The 18,269-nt window shown below is 27.3% G+C and overlaps 1 protein-coding gene across 1 annotated transcript in view; it reads right to left on the reverse strand.

The window, feature by feature from the left end:
• LOC129965859 (metabotropic glutamate receptor 6-like) overlaps positions 1 to 18,269 on the reverse strand; it is a 76,856-nt gene that overhangs the window by 23,809 nt on the left and 34,778 nt on the right. The window contains exons 2-3 of the mRNA XM_056080099.1: positions 13,863 to 14,017; positions 2,565 to 2,735 (exon numbers count right to left, since the gene is read on the reverse strand). Coding sequence (XP_055936074.1) covers positions 2,565 to 2,735; positions 13,863 to 14,017 — 326 coding nt within the window. The remainder of the gene's footprint in view (positions 1 to 2,564; positions 2,736 to 13,862; positions 14,018 to 18,269) is intronic.

The raw sequence follows: 18,269 nt of genomic DNA on the forward strand, positions 1-18,269 counted from the left end.
GCTATGAGTTTTGATGTCAAGACAAAAAAAAAAATCTGGCTTATTGTATATTCGTTTTCTTTTATTAGAGGTCACTCAGCTAAAAACATTAAATAGACAATTTTCTGAAACAGTATTGATATTAAATCTGTTATAAGGAAGTATCAATTATTATTAATTAATGTAAAATGAATGAAACGATGGGTGTTTTAGACCGTTATCTCTTCGTTGCAGATAAAACACATGTTATTTGAATTTCAATTTTGGTAGAAAATAATCGAGCAACTTTGACTAAGATAAAAATATATGTGTGAGGATGGGTCATAGTTTTATCAGCTGATTCATCTCTTCAACATTCGTCTAATTTCCTTTTTGTAAAACTACAAATAAAATTATACTTTATGGCTGGCTAATTTTTGGACACCAAAAATTTTCATTTTTGGCTTTGAAATCTTAAACTTGTAATAAGTATAACAACTTTTATAAAATTGCGATCTCTTAATATTACAATTTCCTTCAGAACTTCTAATTTTTGTACTGAGAAGCCTCCTCTTTTCTTAAGATATTTAGTAGAGCAATACAAATGAACAATATTTACGATAAAATAGTAATGTAATATAATCTTTATTTTATTTAATTTATTTAATCTTTATTTCAGATCAGACTGCACAAGAATTTATATTTTATTTACCCGATATTCGTCCATTTTTAAGGAAAATGTATAGTTTTCATTCAAAAATATTTTAAAAACATTTATTCATTATTAATTCTGAAGATATCTTTTCTTCATTTCATATAATCAACCAAACTCTTCAAAAGAAAATAAATTAAAATTTTTCACTAAATAAATGAAAAAGAAACTAAATACTAGTAAAGAAAATTTTGAAATGTTCTACATTTTTTATGTTTTTTTAAAATGTAAATGAAGCTATTTTGGATGGATTTCAAGGGTGATTAAGTTACTTCTTCGATTCGTAAATTTCAAATGAAAAATAATACCAGATTTTAAAGCTTTTTTAGGCTTGTAGTTATTTTAAATCCTCCCTTCTTAAAACTAACTTAAGATATTGCTTTATAATTCGACTCAAATTCCCGGCTTAGTTTTTGACATGGTCAAAAACATTAACGATCATGTGTCATCCTTACTCAGTGGAGGTAAAGTAATAACTCCTTTATCGGTGATTATATTTTTTGAAAGATTCCAGAATTTCTGGAACAGAGTAGAAATTTTCGATGGACAAAGTCATCAAATATACCACCAATTCTGACGCCACATCATCAAATATGTGACCAAGAAGCCAATATAAATCAAATCCGTTATAATATTTATAAGACTGATTTAATAGCTTAATTTTCAGTTATTCGCTGGAAGGGTTTAACATCATTTAACATCGGTGTGTAAATTTTAAATTCATAATATTTTTGGAAACAATTAAACTGCATTAAGCATAATTAAAACAATACACAAAAGCATTGTAACTCAAGAGTGACAGAGGTGGATTAAATGAGCGATCGGATGATTATTCCAAGAATGATTAAGAATGGGAGAAGAGAAAAAAAGAACGAAAGAAAAAAATTATTAACTTTCGAATTGTGTTAATAAAGAAATACATTCATTTATTAATAAATACATTTTTAATTTATTATCATCAACTCCTTTGCTAAATCGACGAAAATACAACTTTACGCCAAAAATTCAATAGTTCTACCAATTGAATTTCCTGAATAAAATAAAGTTTTATGTATTGACCTCGTTCCTAAATGATTGAGCTTTCGAACTTGACTTTCCGTTCAGTCCACTAAAAGGCAATAACATTTCGGACAACATTTACGATGTTGCTTGTTTGTAGCTTTCAACGCGAGTTCTCATTTCAACATCTGCCAACATACTGGTAATGCTCATTTTTATTTATAAAAAAATGTGATCATGTGCTTTTTAGTCTTTTTTTATAATTTTTTTAATTCATAGGAAGAGACCTAATTGAGAAGAGTGAATCTACCTCTTTTATTTATTAATTGATTTTATATCATTATATATATTGAGGATACCTTTAAATAACATATTTGGAATATCCACACTAGTCTTGACCCAATGTAACATTTCTAAGCTGTAAGCATTGGTATATTTAGCACAATAGATAAAGCGTATGATATATAAAAATGCTTTAATTAGAGTAAATAATTATATTTTATCTTGTTGAGAACATCAAGGGAGCAAATTTTTATGCACTCTCTAGGTTATCTCTAGGCATTAATAGCATTCAGGAAAAAAATTGACACATCAATATTTTAAACAAAACATATAAAACTTTTTTGGGATCAAATTGATTTATATAGCAATAGTTTTTTTAATTTTTTATTTAGCAATAGTTTTAACGAATCATCTTTTTTATGGGGACAAATATAATACGGCAAATAACAAATGTAATAATTTAAAAAAAAAAAACGGATGAATTAAAGAGCTTTATACAAAACTCTCTTTTTAAAATGTAATTTATAAAAAAAAAAAAAAAAATAGAGAGAAATTTTCTCATGTACCAAATTTACATTGACAAAATTTATGTGTTATTAAAACTCATTCTTACCTGTATACCATAATTTGATTCTTCATACAGTATTGAAATGTAGGTCCAGTTCAATTGTTGAATAATTTGTACCATTGCATCAGCTTGGTTTGTATCTGATGGTACAGTTCTCAAAAAATACTCAAATCTCTGTTTGTTGCTTAACTCTGGGCTTGTTGAGAAGAAACTAATCTAGAAAATGATGAGAATGTACATATGAGCATCAACGATCCAGAAATAACGGAAATATAAATTAACAAGCAAGCGAATTTAAAGTGTTGCACTTACAATACGCTTCAATAAACAGAAATTACAATAAACATAAACATGAAAAAGGAATTCATAAGTACTAAAAATAATCTAATACACTTATCGTTTATTACTAAGCATTCAGTTTAAATTAATGGTTAGTACTAAGCGCGAATTAAAGGAAAAGGAAGCAGTGACGGATTATTTTCACTTAAAGGATTCATTGATAGTTCCGTGAAAAATCAGTAATATTCATAGATATCTCAAATTCAGTTCATATTTAAAAATACTTTTACTTGATCTATGTCATTTTGACAACTTTAGAATGTAGGCCTACAAATATAACAAACGCCTAATATCTTGTGCTTACAATCTTCATTTGCCTAGATGAATTTATGCCATCGTATAAATGGAGAGATAAACAGGTTGCCTACATTTTTAGAGGGTTTGTACGACTATTTTGTGGTAGCCATAAGTAGAATTTTCAGAAATTTAGATTTTCTAAATATTTTTCTGTTTTAGATTTAAAGTTAAAATTTTTAAAAATGTTTAACGCTTTTGTTCATTTAATTTTCAATATTTGCAAACTAAAATTTTTTGGAGAATTCTGTTAATGAAATGAATGGAATTAGACTTTAATTTTGGGTAACTAAATTAGTTTTGAAAATAAAGCTGTTTTTTTTAATTGTTTGCGATTTTTTTTAATTTTACTATTTTTTAAAAAAAATTCCATTCAGTATTTTTAAAAATTGGTGTTTAGTTCTATTAAGTTGATATTTCTGAGTTTAAACAAAAATGTTCAAGTAATTGGAATAAAATGTGTTTGTCTTTTAGCTTTTTATAGTAGACATTATTTCAGAAAAAGCAAACTGAGTAAAACGGATTTGAAGATTCGGCAGAATAATATTACAATTAAACCAGCTTGTGTTAAACTAGTTATTTTTTTCAACAATAACCAAACATTTCATAGCAAGAATGTAATGATTTTATAAAATTTCATTGTTTCCCTAATGAATTGTTGGCCTGGTTTACTTAATAATTAGAAAACAATAATATATATATATATATATATATATATATATATATATATATATATATATATATATATATATATATTGATTATTTTTTATGTTTTAAATTCAATACATTTTGAATAACATTTAAATTATTTCTCAAATGTTTAGTAATGCTTAATAATAATCATAAAACACAATATAAATTTAAGTAAAAACATTTGAAAGAAACAGACGTTCTAAAAAAATCGGTTTGAATAAGAATGGGTTTAAACTCATTTACACAAACTTTTTAATCTATGTTTATTACATAAAACAAAACTATATTACAAAACTCAATTATAAATCTTGCCTTGTAAAAATAAAACATTTTAGTAAACACTCACATTCATTAAATTCGGTGCCACTAATAAATTTGAGAACTAAATATAAAAACAGTTTTTTCTAAGTTGTTTTATTTGGGAAAAATATTCAGCATCTTTTACCAATTATAATAAAATAATGAGCTTTTCTGTCGATTCATGGCATTTCCAAATCTATCAGAATTAAAATGAGATATAAATTATATTGCAATTTTGAAAATCTAATTTTCTTTCTAAATGTGTTCCAAAATGAATACAGATTTTGTGTAAATTAATTAATGCCAAAATTATAAGATTTTGGATTAATACCAAAAATAAGTGAAATTATCAAATTTTTAATCAAACATTGAGTAAACAATATGATTTTTAGAAAAGTAGTTTATTTTACTTCAAAGTAAATAATTTGTAGGCTTAGCAGTAAGCAAAAATAAAACAGTGGAAGAGGGCATGGATATTGATATCACATATGCCGAAATGACTTTGTATGTCTCAAAATATTTGATCAAAACTTTTGATATTTTCAGAGAATTCAAACACCGTACCAGTGAAAATTTTAAATGCAAAATTCAAAAATAGGCCTATTAATCGATTTTAGTGTCTCAATTCCCCTTAAAGGATGATCCGCAATTGCATATAAAGTTATAATTTAACAAATACTAAATGCCAAATTTTATTAATCTAACTGGTTCTTTTATGAGCATTTTTTTACATAAAAATAGAGAGAGTAGTATATAATTAAAAATTGTTTGTTTTGCTTGTTCTTTGTATGTTTCATTTAATAGAATCTGAAAATATTTAAAACTTCAAATTTTTATAGAAAAAAAAATTAGAATTTAAGGTTGATAGGTTGTTAGAATTTAAGATTCTTATAGGTTGTCTATTATTGTTTTTTCTACACAACTGTTATTTAATGAAATCTTATTAACTGTATGTAGAATCTCTTTCTCCTCATTTTTACGAGGACTGCGGTGACCGGGTGGTAAGGTCTCAGCTTCGAAAGCAGAGTGTTTCAGGTTCGAGACCCGATTCCACTGAAGAACCCTCGTGTAAGCGAGCCTAGCGCACGTTAAACGTCCTGGCCAAACGTCCTTCCGCTGGTATGACATGGTGTGGAGAAGGGGGTGCCAGCTCAGTTATAGTCCTCATCTTCTGACCGCGGTACAATATTACGAGGTCCGTCCCAAAATAGCTCTAGAGTTGCTTTAAAACGGGTCGTTAATATAACTAAACCTAACAAATCTTTTTTTACGTTCCACTTTATCAATGTAGAACAGAATCATACAAAATGTCTACATTTATTTAACCTGGAACTTTGAAAAAATTATGTATCGAGAATCATAAAAGGGGCATCATTTTATCAAGGGCATAATGCCGAAATATTGCAGCTGTCCAATTAATACTTAGACATCTGGTCTTTTAAATTTAGACTGTTTATAGCCATTAACGGTTATACAGACTTTAAAAAATTAATCAAAGGAAATAAGTTATAAATCTCTATTACTCATTTAAACAGTGGATCAATGTTATAAGCAGAGCTTAAAAATTCTTATCTCCAAAAAAAAAAAAATTAACAGTGAAAACCTCATATGCTGCACTTAATCATTAGTAAAAACAATATACTTTAAAAAAAGATCTGAACATCTATAAAAAACTTTTTTACATTAGGATACTGTTCTAAAATCTAACAGGGCAGCTTATCCTATACACATCTGACAATATCAGGTTGAAATATTACTTAATGTAAATGTAAAATAATGATAAATATAAATATATTGAATACAACTATATAAATTTTTGAAATTTTATATGTTGTACTGCATTTAGTTTTCAATATTTAAAATCGCAATAAATGGAATAAAATTGAAGAATAAAAATTAAGAACTTTAATAATTGGAAAACACGCAGAAACATTAATTTAAATCGCTATATTCACCAGTGAAAAGACAGGTTTAATTTTTCTACAATTTGCCTTTAAAAATATTAATATGTTGAGTCCTCGAAGAATTCGAATATTTCAATAATTTTTATGCTTATTTTTGAAATGTATAAGGAAATAATTAAGTAGTAAATGTAAGATTACCACTAATAAAGTTATTGAATTATTTTAATTATATAAATAATGAATACTTTTAATTATTTACTTAATGAGATGAATTATTTTCGAAGAGTGTTTTAATTTTAATATTTGATCATCAGCTGAAGTTTATTTTCAATTAAATCCGTACCTGCCGTAATTAGCATGAACAGAAATATCTTATTAAGTATTTGAAAAATAATTCAATTACCTGTTAATTAAAACTGCACTTTACAGCTTCCATAAATCATTAGTATTAATTATACATAACTAAATTGCTAAGTAGCAATATTGCCAGAAATTTTATTTTTATAATTATATTACCTTTTACGATTATGCTTCTTATTTTTCTTTCTTTTATCAGTTAACATATTTCAAAATTTTATCCTTGCACAATTATTTTTCTGAAAATGTTTACCTTAATGAAATATTATTAAATTTCCCTTTTTGTCTTGTTTTCTACCATTATGTGAATGGTACATGTTCTTTCTCTGAACTAAATTAGTTACAGAATTCATTGAAATATATCGAAAGAAGCGATTTTTATAAATGTATGTTTAAATGGCTTTTATATATCTATCTAAATACTTTTTTATATACAAATGCACATTCTAATCGAAATACTCTTAATATATTTTCCGTGAGAAAAAAAAAACTAAAAAGCGTGACTTTCTATTCTTTTTGACATTAAGCTATAAAATTTTTTTAAATTAATTTATAAATAATGATTAAATTCTTATATTTAACACCGTTTATTGTACAGCTCCATCAACAAGTACTACAATGACTTCCATTCAAATATAGCTCACTTTCAACAAATATAAATATAAAGAATAATTGATAATTTTTTTATTGTCTTATTTATTATTCATTGGAGTCTTCGCTATATTTTAGTCAAAATAATTAATAAATTAATGATTGCAATTGTTCTTAATGGTTCCTTTTAAAGGAATAAGAAGAATTAAAATTTTGCAAGATCTAGATTGATATAAAGTGAAAATAAGCCAATAGGTTATTTTTCACCTCTAATTGCAAGCATATTTTCTATTACCTTTACACATTAAATTGTCAGGTTCTTGAATCTTTATCTCAATTTAAAATCAAAGAGGATGTGCTTGTGTATGTCGTTTTGTGTTCTAAATGTAAAGCGTTATCAAATTTGACGCAAGTATTTCTGGAGGATGGAAATGCTCACCTCGGAGAGTCAATAGAAATTTGTATAAGGATTTTTGTGAATTAAAAAAAATGTCCGAGATTTTTTCTTATTTAAGCGATGACATCCGAATAATATTATTACACGGAAATTATTTTTGTACTTGCTTTTTTTTCAAAAATGCATCTTTTCAGTGACAAATTTATCCGTCAAGTAATTTTTTTAGTATTATATTTTTTTTAAATATTATTTTGCATAATATTCCACAATACTTCCATTTTTGAAATGAAATTCCACCTTTTGTATTGTTTCATCAAGCATTTAATAATGTTATTGTCCTTTATTATTGAAAATAAAGAAAGAAAGTTTTACATATTATCAGTGCAGTTTGCATAATAAAGAAAAAAATAAATAATTAAATTATTTGAAATGAAAAAGAAAACGAATAATTTAAAAATCTAATTTCAGACAGTTATGATTTTAATGATATTGTAATACAATTGATAATTTTAATATAATGCGGTTCGTAATCAAAATTTGTGTAAGATATTAAAATATCATGGTGGTTATATTCATCCCAATTTTGCACTTTAAAGTATTTTTTGAGAAGATTGTGAACATCAAATTATGCATCAGATATTCAGAAAACTTCAACACGATTAATATTCCCGAAAAACCCAACAGGATCCAGAATGTAATTATTGAAAATAAGAAAATAGAAAGAAACAAAAAGCATACTGTTTTTTTCACGAAAGGAATAAACTTTATTTGGCCCACTTGTGTTTCAAAATAATCTTAAATGTGGGTGATAGGATTAGGATCTGGAGATAGAGATAAGCAATCGATTCTTTCTACATCTTGAATCTCAAGCCTTTCTCTGTGAGATTAACTTGATTTTTTACGTTAATTTCACAGAGTTAATTCCACGTGATGCTCATTACCCGTAGTACCAGCATAGTGTTATATAGGAATTAAGCAATTCATATTGATAGCTTGAAACTACCAACGTCTTTTCTGTAGAAAAAGAAAAGTTAAAACAAAGTACCTAGCAAAATCTCGAAAGAAACTATATTCCATCATTTCTTAATTTTTTCAACAGATTAGAAATTGAAACATATAGTCTTTATTTTCTTTCCGACTGTAATTCGACTTCAATCATTATTTTTAAAATTGTGCATCGATTCGTCCGTGTCAAGTATAAAATTTCGTTTTACGATTAAAACTTGCATGGTTCAAGTGAACCGTTCTTTTGTCCAATACAGTCTAGATTTTATATATTCAGGTACTGAAGTTTCTTAAAAAGTACACGCATAATTTATATTCATGCGTATAGGCCTTGAATATGGAGGAGGTTGAACAATTTTAACTATTCTTGTGACTATTGCAGTAAAGCGTTATGCAAAGAGGACCGGCAGAGAACTGTTTCTTCTGTATGGTACCGAAATAATTATGAAACAATCGTCAGACGCTGTTGCAAAAGAAATATTCACTCGACAATGAATTTTAAAACTAGATATAATCTTAAATTCTGTCATCCGCACTTAGAGGGGCTTAAATCCATTTTGTAGAAACATCTTGTGATAATTCCACTCGGTTACTTTAAAAAGTGTTCAAATCCTGTTCCTTCCAAGAATCGAACGCGCAAATATAAGAATAAAAGAAGCAAAAATATTCAAAATAATGGCTTTGATCACATTCTGGGCTTATATGTAATAAGGTGAATTTTTAAAAATATAATATGTGTAACATTTTTTCATATAATTAAGATTTTCTATGATCTTACATATTTGTAAGCAATCCTTTTATTTTTTTTCTCATTTTTTAAAATAATGAATACCAAAAGTTTGGTTATGCATTAATGTTTGAAACGGCTACATATACTTAAATAGGGTTTTCTATTGGTAGGTTTCTTATTTTCCTTTTTGAATTTCAAAGATTTTTTTTTTTGTTATTGTTTTAGTTATGCCGAAAATCAAATAAAAAATGAATACAATTTATCTTGCTAAAACTTTGGAGATTTTTGAATGGTAGGCCAAAATCTCAAGAATGGCAATAGAAAATTTTGCCAAGATAAGTCTAGAAATATTTCATCATATCCCTATTATGAAACAAATCTACATTTTATCCTGTTTGAATATATTTTATATTATTTATGTGTTACATTTCAGTTTAAAAAATTCTTTTTTGAAACCTCTACAAATATCTAACACTCATTTTTAAAATATAACTTATCACCATTTTCCCACAAATTTATGATTTATGACGTTTGAAATTGTAGAAAGTTACTTCTATGTTTCTTGTTTAAAAGAAAAATTATTTTCACATTTTTAATGTTTTATCATACAATTTTATTTTAACATTAACTTCTCAATTCCTAAATTTCGATAATAACCATCAGATATTTTGAATTATATTCAACTTCAATACAAGAATATTTCTAAACCATTCAATACTTTGGTTCTTTCTGAAAGATAATATCTTTATACCAAAAAATCTAGGATATAAAAAGAGTTATTTTATAGGTACTACGATACTCTATCCACATGTTCGGAAACCAGCAGCGGAGATTACTTTTCTAGATTTTATTATGTGTTAAATCAGTTTTATTATCAAAAATGGTGTTTCGTTTACTTTTCAAAGATTAATGTTGGCTTTCTGGGAAATATATCGTCTCAAAGTTTGAAAAGGGAGGATGAACTTTCTTTAGTGGGTTTTATTTCCCATTTTCCAGCACTACTATTTCTTGAGTGTTTTTTCTACTATATAAAAATTCCAGTCCTTTTTCTCAAAAGAATTAGATAAAAATGTCATGATTTATTGCTTTTTTGAGAACTAATATCAAGTTTGCAATAGACTTAATTTTGAACTTTTAACTCTTCTTATAATGTTTGTCGTTATAAACTGATTGCTTACTAATTTTTAGTTATAAAATGTTATACGAAAGATTTCTTTCAACCCTGGAAGGAGTTTTATTGTAGCTAATACAACTCTAGTATTTATTCTTAACTGGTCCGCAAAGGGTGTTGTAAATTCGTTGGAAATGCTCAGAATGGTTGTGTTGAATTTTCTTTGATATTCTTATTTCTGAGATCATTTAAATACTTCAGATTTCTGAAACGTCAAAGTTTTTATTTCAAAGATAAGAAAAATTCTCTTTATAAACCGTATTAATACATGTTCTTAAGGAGTTGATATACAAAAGAGAACAGCACTAAACTCATAAATTCTAAGCAAATGCATGCCTGATAACATTTAAGTATTCTCAGAAAACTGCCGCGCCCCCAAATGCCTCTGAGAATGTATTTACCGAACAAAGCATGCACTTCGGTTATTCAAACAATCACACATGAAGGAAATTACTACATAATTCAAGTAACGTAGCATTCATCCACGCGTTTTGGGTGACACCCGTACTTTTTTTGAATGGCCGTTTGGGGCTGTTCTTTTATTCACAGAGTTAAATCTCTTATGCCTAATTCTGATGCTAATAATTTTCCTCACCAAACGATAAACGGCGATGGACATTAAAGACGTATTATCTTAACATATTACATGTGGAAAATGTACTTTTACTGGGTTTTGTTTACAGCCGATACAGTAAATATTTATTAGATTTGTGAAGAAGAGCCGACTATATTGCTCAAATGTGCAGCGAAATGTGCCCACTTGCGAATTAATGGATATTTGCCCACTTAATGGATTTATATCATGCTCATTGTATACATGTACCTTTCCTGTGGAGTCAATTGCAATGATTGATATTCATGGTATTAAAAACATAACTGTTCTGTTCAGCTATATTCGGAATATTCATAAATTTATAATTCAGTTGTTCATTTCTCCTGTAACTGCGTAGATATTAAAACACAATTATTTTTCCTTGCTTTCAAAAATACGATGGAAACCATAATTAAATATTTGATGAAACAATGCAATATATTGTTGAAAATTGTGCTATATATATATATATATATATATATATATATAATCAATACATTTTAGAAATATTTACATGTCAGAAACGAGATCCATTAAAAAGTTTATTTTTAAATTGCAAAATAATGAGAAAAAAATATTTTTGTATAATAATACTTTTTGCTAATTATAGCTGAAAGACGGTAAATTCACCCTTACATTTAATTAAAATTTTAACAAAATATTTTTAAAAATATCTTTGTGATATTATATATATTTATATATATATATATATATATATATATATATATATATATATATATATATATATATATATATATATATATATATATATATATATATATATCCATTCTTCAAATTATTTAAAAATGAAACTCAGTTGCTCTAGGTCAAATGGTTAGTGCTGTTGAACTTCAACATCCTTACAAAAGGCACGTATTCTTCTGCATTATTTGTGGAGTATTAGACTTAAAGCAACATAGACGTAAAATCCTAGAATATCTATGACTATCTTGTATATCTCTCACATTCGATTTTTTCGTTTAAGGGATTAGATATCTATGAGTCTGCACGTGTAATTTGAAATATACAAAAATGAGAAAAATTAGTTAAATATATTAAATGAATTCAGCTACTCTTCTTGTATGACACTGGATTGAAAAATTTCCATTTTATTAAATGGTATGAAAGTATTTCCTCTATGAATTCTTAATGATTCAAAAAATCTTAGCTAATAAGTCAGTTTAATAGAAAACAAATATTCTTCTTGAAAACAGTCAAATTCAGCTGCATTCTGCATGTAAATTACTAATAATAAATTCAGCTGCATGTAAATTACTTTAAAAAGCGTGTGTTGGTTTACATTTCTTAATACCAATAATACATTCAAATGAATTGATGCATTTTACTGAGATGTAAATGATAAATCAGTAATTAAGAAGGTTTTTGTAATAGTACCTATCAAACTCTTTTGCACATGCAAAAAAAAAAAGCGTGATATACTTTTTAGAATTTTCTTTTTTGAAAAATTCAATAAATCATAACTTATTAATGAAATCAAATACATAAAATACTTATAGATAAGTAGGTTAATGAAATTGATTATACATGCTTAAATACTTTTCGAAAATGTAGCAAGCTATTATTTCAATTTTTATGTAAGCCATTTAATTATATAGCATCGGAACTGTGTTAAGGAAGCTGCTACGTTTTGTACAATTAAGCAATATCATAAAAACATATACATTATTTTAGAAATTGTTAGGTTAATTCAGTAAAAACTAGAGTGCCAAAACACTGTTTTGACATTTGTTTTGAAATGGATTGTGGAATATCATAAGATTGTTATACTGAAAAAGATTTGAAGTAATCTTTGCTCTTATACAAATTTCTTAAAATAATAACATGCCAAAACAACGCTAATTCCATTTGTATAATTCCTGACTAAACATTGTATGGCAAACCAAAGTTTTTAAACCGAAAGTATCAGCAAATTATAAATATTACATATTAATTACAATATGTCACGCTTATTATTTTCACAATTTCTTATTTGTCTTCTGACTACATGAAATTTTTGGGATTACAATAAATAAAATTCAAGTTCAATAAATAAGTATTTAGGCATGACTATATATAAGTATAAATAAGCATTCGATGCATAATTATAACGATTTATTATTCAACATATAAAGTTGAAATATTAGATTTCATTTTTCACTTAATTTATTAATTATATCTTAATTTTTTTTTTACAATGTATTTTTTTTATAATGTTTTACAATTTTTTACAATGTTTTTATCCAGCAAAAAATCAAAAACTTAAAAAAATACATAATTTTTTGTATTTATTTAAATGTAAGTAAATTAAACCTTTAAACATTTTCAAAAGAGAATGCTTAATAACACCTCGTTACATTCACATTATCTTAAATCATCATATTATTTTTCTACACATGAACTAAGGAATATTTTTCGATATATTCGAATAGTTTTGGTTTGGTTTGGTTATATTAACGTCCCGTTTGAAGCAACACTTGGGCTATTTTAGGACGTACTTCGTAATTTTGAACCGCGGTCAGATGACGAGGACGATATCTGAGCTGGCACCCCCCTCTCCTCTCCACACCACACCAGCGGAAGGACGTTTGGTGAGGACGGATTTAACGTGCAACTGACCCCCTTACACAACGGTTCTTCGGTGGAACCGGGTCTTGAGCCTGAAACCCTCCGGTTCCGAAGCCGAGACCTTATCACCAGGCCACCGTGGCCCCCATAATCGAATAGTTAAAACTTACTAAATTATCGAATTATTAAATAAAGTTATCCTACAATAAGAAAATTCTTTTTACAAAAATTCATGTATCTAAGATCAGTTCATGTCTTAATCCTATTGACAATCATTACAGTCTTTCACAGCATATTAAACAGCAGTATTTCACAGCATTATATATATATATATAATTTCAAAAAATTTGTAATTGATTCAACACGAAGTTAATTGTTTATTTTTATTAATCAGATAATATTTACCTGGGGTATTTTAAACAACCGAAGCAAATTCGCTACTTGTATGGAAGTGACACTTGATGCAGCTCCAAGTACTCCAGATATTCTTTTATGTCGAATGGCTGGAGACGATCCATCTGGACAGCGGTAAGTACCATCATCAATGTTACTGATGGACCCTAGAATTTAAAAAAATGATGTAATTAAATTTTATTAAAGAAAAGACTTAACTATTTATTATGGAAACAATTTAGAATTAATGATCTCTTAGAAATGATATAATCTTAAAAGAGAAATAAAATTAATTATTCATAAAAGTGCTTCAAACCTTATTATAATTTTAAAGACCTTTAAGACATTAAGCTTTTGTCTAAGTATCTAATTTGTTGAAAATATAGCCTTATTGCAAGAAACCATTCTTAAATTAATGTTTATAGTTCTTTTAAATTCTTGAAAGATATTAAAATTGGGAAGTATGATGCAATTTCAGAAGTAAGCTTTTGAGGTACTTAAAGAAAGTGCTCAAAGGACTAATTCTTCCACAATGTTTTCAAAGGAATTACAAATGTACAGAATTCCGTCGTATGATATGATATGACATTGCGGAACACATATAAATTATAATAATACAGAATATGACATTGCAAAATTATTTTTAGGGTAAAAATCCAGTTAACAATAATTTAGTTAAAATATAAAAATAAGCAATATGGTAATCAACAAACAATAACATTTCTTAATATTAAAGTTGAGAATTGAGTATTCATTTGCAAAGTTTAGTAAAAAGTCGGGATCAAGTACTGTTTTAATAAAAATAGTTCATTTTTATCTGTTACGAAGGAATTGATTTATTATACTCCAATATATCCAATGATGATAAATTTATTTTATTGTAACTTGTTCTATTTTTAATATTTAAGAAAGTATACATATGTGAAAAAAGTTAAAAACTATGCAGAATAATTTCAATAAAGATTATAATAAGAAAAATGAGGAATTTTGCATTTGTTCTATAGCTTCAGACTTTTTTTTTTATTTTTTGTGTCTAATTAATAAATTAATAATCGCCTGATTTAATTTCACAATACTTAAATTAAAAATATTTTGTATCCTCTGATATTATAATTATATAATACAATATTGTACATTACAATATACAATACAATATAATTATATATAATACAATATAATGCAATATTGTCAAGCAAAATAGGACACGAAGACATCGGTTTAAAATGTGTTTAATTGTTTCTGAGACGTGTTACAAAGCATATTCAATGTGTCGTCCACCATTTTCTGAAAACAATTTAAATCGCATTACTGCATTCTGAACAGTAGCTCTTAGCATATCGGGAGGAATGTTAAGCACATACCGGTGTATCGCATCTTTCAGTTCCGCCAATTTGTTTAGATTATCATCATAAACAGTGCTTTTGAGGTAACACACACTGGAAATGCTTTGCAAGAAGTTTCAGAAACAGTTAAATACATTTTAAACCAGTGTCGTCATGTCCTATTTTGTTATCAATATTGCATACAGCGCCATTTTCATACTGGTAGTAAGTTTTATTTTATTTTTTTAAGAAAAGAAATTTTCACGATCTCTTTAAATTATTTCCGATAATATTTGATCCAGTAGTTTTCCTTTTATAACCATTTCAAAGTGGAACTTTAATTATAACCACCGTGTATTTAAAATCCAATTACAAGTATATTTTCCAATTTTATATCCGGAACGTGACTTTCAAAAGGTTTATACCTGTTTTAAACTCCAAGAATTCGAAAAATAATTCAGAGAATTATTAATATTTATTAGAATTCACGAAAGAATAAGCCGTAAGGAGGCTTTTAGTGATATCATGTATATTCATCCAATTAAATTTGCTGTGATCTAGAAGCACTATGAATCGACCATTATCTCTGGAATCCCAAAAGCTTCTTAAAATAATTTCTTCTAACTATCTATGTTAAAATCACGTATTTGGAATATCCATATTAATGTTATTCCTATTGGTAACGATACAGGGGGATTATAGGAATTAATAATCACTGTGTAACTATTTATATGTATTTAATCTTTTAAGAAGAATTTGTTCCTCGCCACTTTTTATTTTCTGAAATAACGGATACATTAAAAAAAGCGTTAGAAGTAGAAAAAGACATTACATGAATACGCATCTCTTATTTTTTTTTCTACTTAAAAAATCTATCAGATCAACCATAATCAAAAAAGATTTCCAGTTAAAAATGCAAGACCTAGAGAGTAAAAATAATAAAGTACAAGAATCTATTCTAAATTACCTAATAAAAGCACTAAATAAAGAGTGAAACAGGAAAGTGAGTTCGCTTAATGTAATTTTTGGAATATTACCCAAAATAAAAGGTTTTCTCAGAAACCACAATATAATGAAGTTTAAACTTCTTTCCAATTAGAAAACAATTGTTTATCGAAGATTCTGAAAATTGGATTCAGATAAAGCAGTTGTTTACCAAGGTTTCAACTTATTTCCTTTTAAACTTGATTAGCCCTGCTGTTTCAGATCAAATAGACTAGAATTGTTTTGAACTGGTTGTGAAAATCGATGGAATGAAGTTATTTTGTCGACAATTCGCAACTCGGTTAGTGTAGATGTTATTTCCTTGAAAAGTATTTTCTTAGAAAGATGATGATGCAAAGGTATTTTCTGTTTATATGCTTTATATAATTTTGTTCACATTGTAAAGAGTGCGGAAAAAAAACTTGGACAAAGTTATTACATTATAGAATAGAAGTTAATCAATTTCTTTTTAATTTTTGTTAATTTCTTTTTCTCTACCACTCCAATTATAATATATTTTATAATGTGTCTTTTAGTTTACATACTGCCTTTTGGATTTTTAACAATTCCAAGCAAAATATATGCTATTTTAAAGTTGTTTAAGCAAGGAAAACGAACAGTATGAAGTCGCTCGTTTGCTTAATATGCCTCGGCAAACAGTGTCTGATGTATCTTTAGTTTCAAAGAGCTTGGCAATGATGGTCAAAGTTCAGGAAGTGAATGAAAACGTATGTTGAACACTTTCCATAGCCGTAAGGTTATCAAAAAGCGAGTTCAACGAAATTCGAGTGTTTCCGTGAGGTCGCTCGTGAACTTGGAATAAAGAACCGATCAGAATAACGAATGGCAAAAACAAAACTTGGATTAAAGCATTGCTAGTTCCAAAAAATTCAGCTTTCTGAAGAAAACAAACTCGTGCAGCTTCAAAAACACAGACAAATTTTGAAAAGGGTCACAAGTAAACGCTGACAGAGATTCCTTTTCACTATTGTGTAACGTCCAGAAGCTCATAACTCCTAGAACTGTAGGATCTAGTCTGTAGGCGCTCCATGCACTTCATCTATTGTTGAACATCGCAAAAATTCAGAGTCGGGTATGGGTTGGGGCGGAATTTGTGCAAGCAGCAAAACATCTCTGGTTTTTGTGGATGAGGGCGCTAAAATAAATCAAAAAGTGCACCAACGAGACTTCTAGAAGCTGTTATATTGCCATGGGCCAAAACGCACTTCAGAAATGTAAAATGGGAGTTTCAACAAGACTCCGCACAAACTCACAAGGCTAAAAAGCCGAAAGAGTGGTGCAAGGCGCATTTTCTGGATGTGGTATCTTCTGGAGAATGGGCACAATACTAGTCGAATCTTGATCTCATGATTGCAGTGTACGGTTGATTTTGGATTCTAGGAACGACATAAAAGTGTGGAATCTCTAAAGTAATGACTTCGGCAGTAATGGGATAAATGGCGGCCTATTGCTGAAAATTTCAATTAGCGTTTGAGCCTCTATCTAGCTGCAAAAGACGGCTACTTTGAAACAAATTAAATTTATTTATTAGTAAAAGTCTACTCTTATTATTATTTGTTATATTTTTTTATTTATTTATTTTTAATCAAGTTATATTAAAAAATTTTGTCCGGGTTTTCTGCTGCACCCTGTATTAAAATATGATTAGTTGTTATATCTTTCGATACTGTTTTTTTAACAGTACGTAAAGTTTAGATAAATATATTATTAATTCAACTGAAAAGGATAAAAATGAATTACTGCAAAGTATTTGCTTAACTCTTAACTTAATTCATCATAGATTAACTTTTGTCTAAGACTAAGATTTCAATTTTGAATTAAGAGTTCAGCCAAAAATTTCTTTTATCTATGCAAAATTGTTACAATAGACAAATAGTTAGTTGTTTTTGGGGTCAGTGAACAGTTATATATCTATTAAACTATCTGAATATGGAATTAAAATTTCTTTTTTATGTGATAGTAAAACTTTATTTGTCCTAAGTCACATATTTGCACTGGAAAAGAATTTAGAATCAAAATTACAAAATTGATTTCATATGATTTCCAATTGATCTTTAAACCAAGAGTATAAAATTGAAACATGTGATAACTT

This window comes from Argiope bruennichi, chromosome 4, assembly GCF_947563725.1.
Source record: "Argiope bruennichi chromosome 4, qqArgBrue1.1, whole genome shotgun sequence".
NCBI classification, from domain to species: domain Eukaryota; kingdom Metazoa; phylum Arthropoda; class Arachnida; order Araneae; family Araneidae; genus Argiope; species Argiope bruennichi.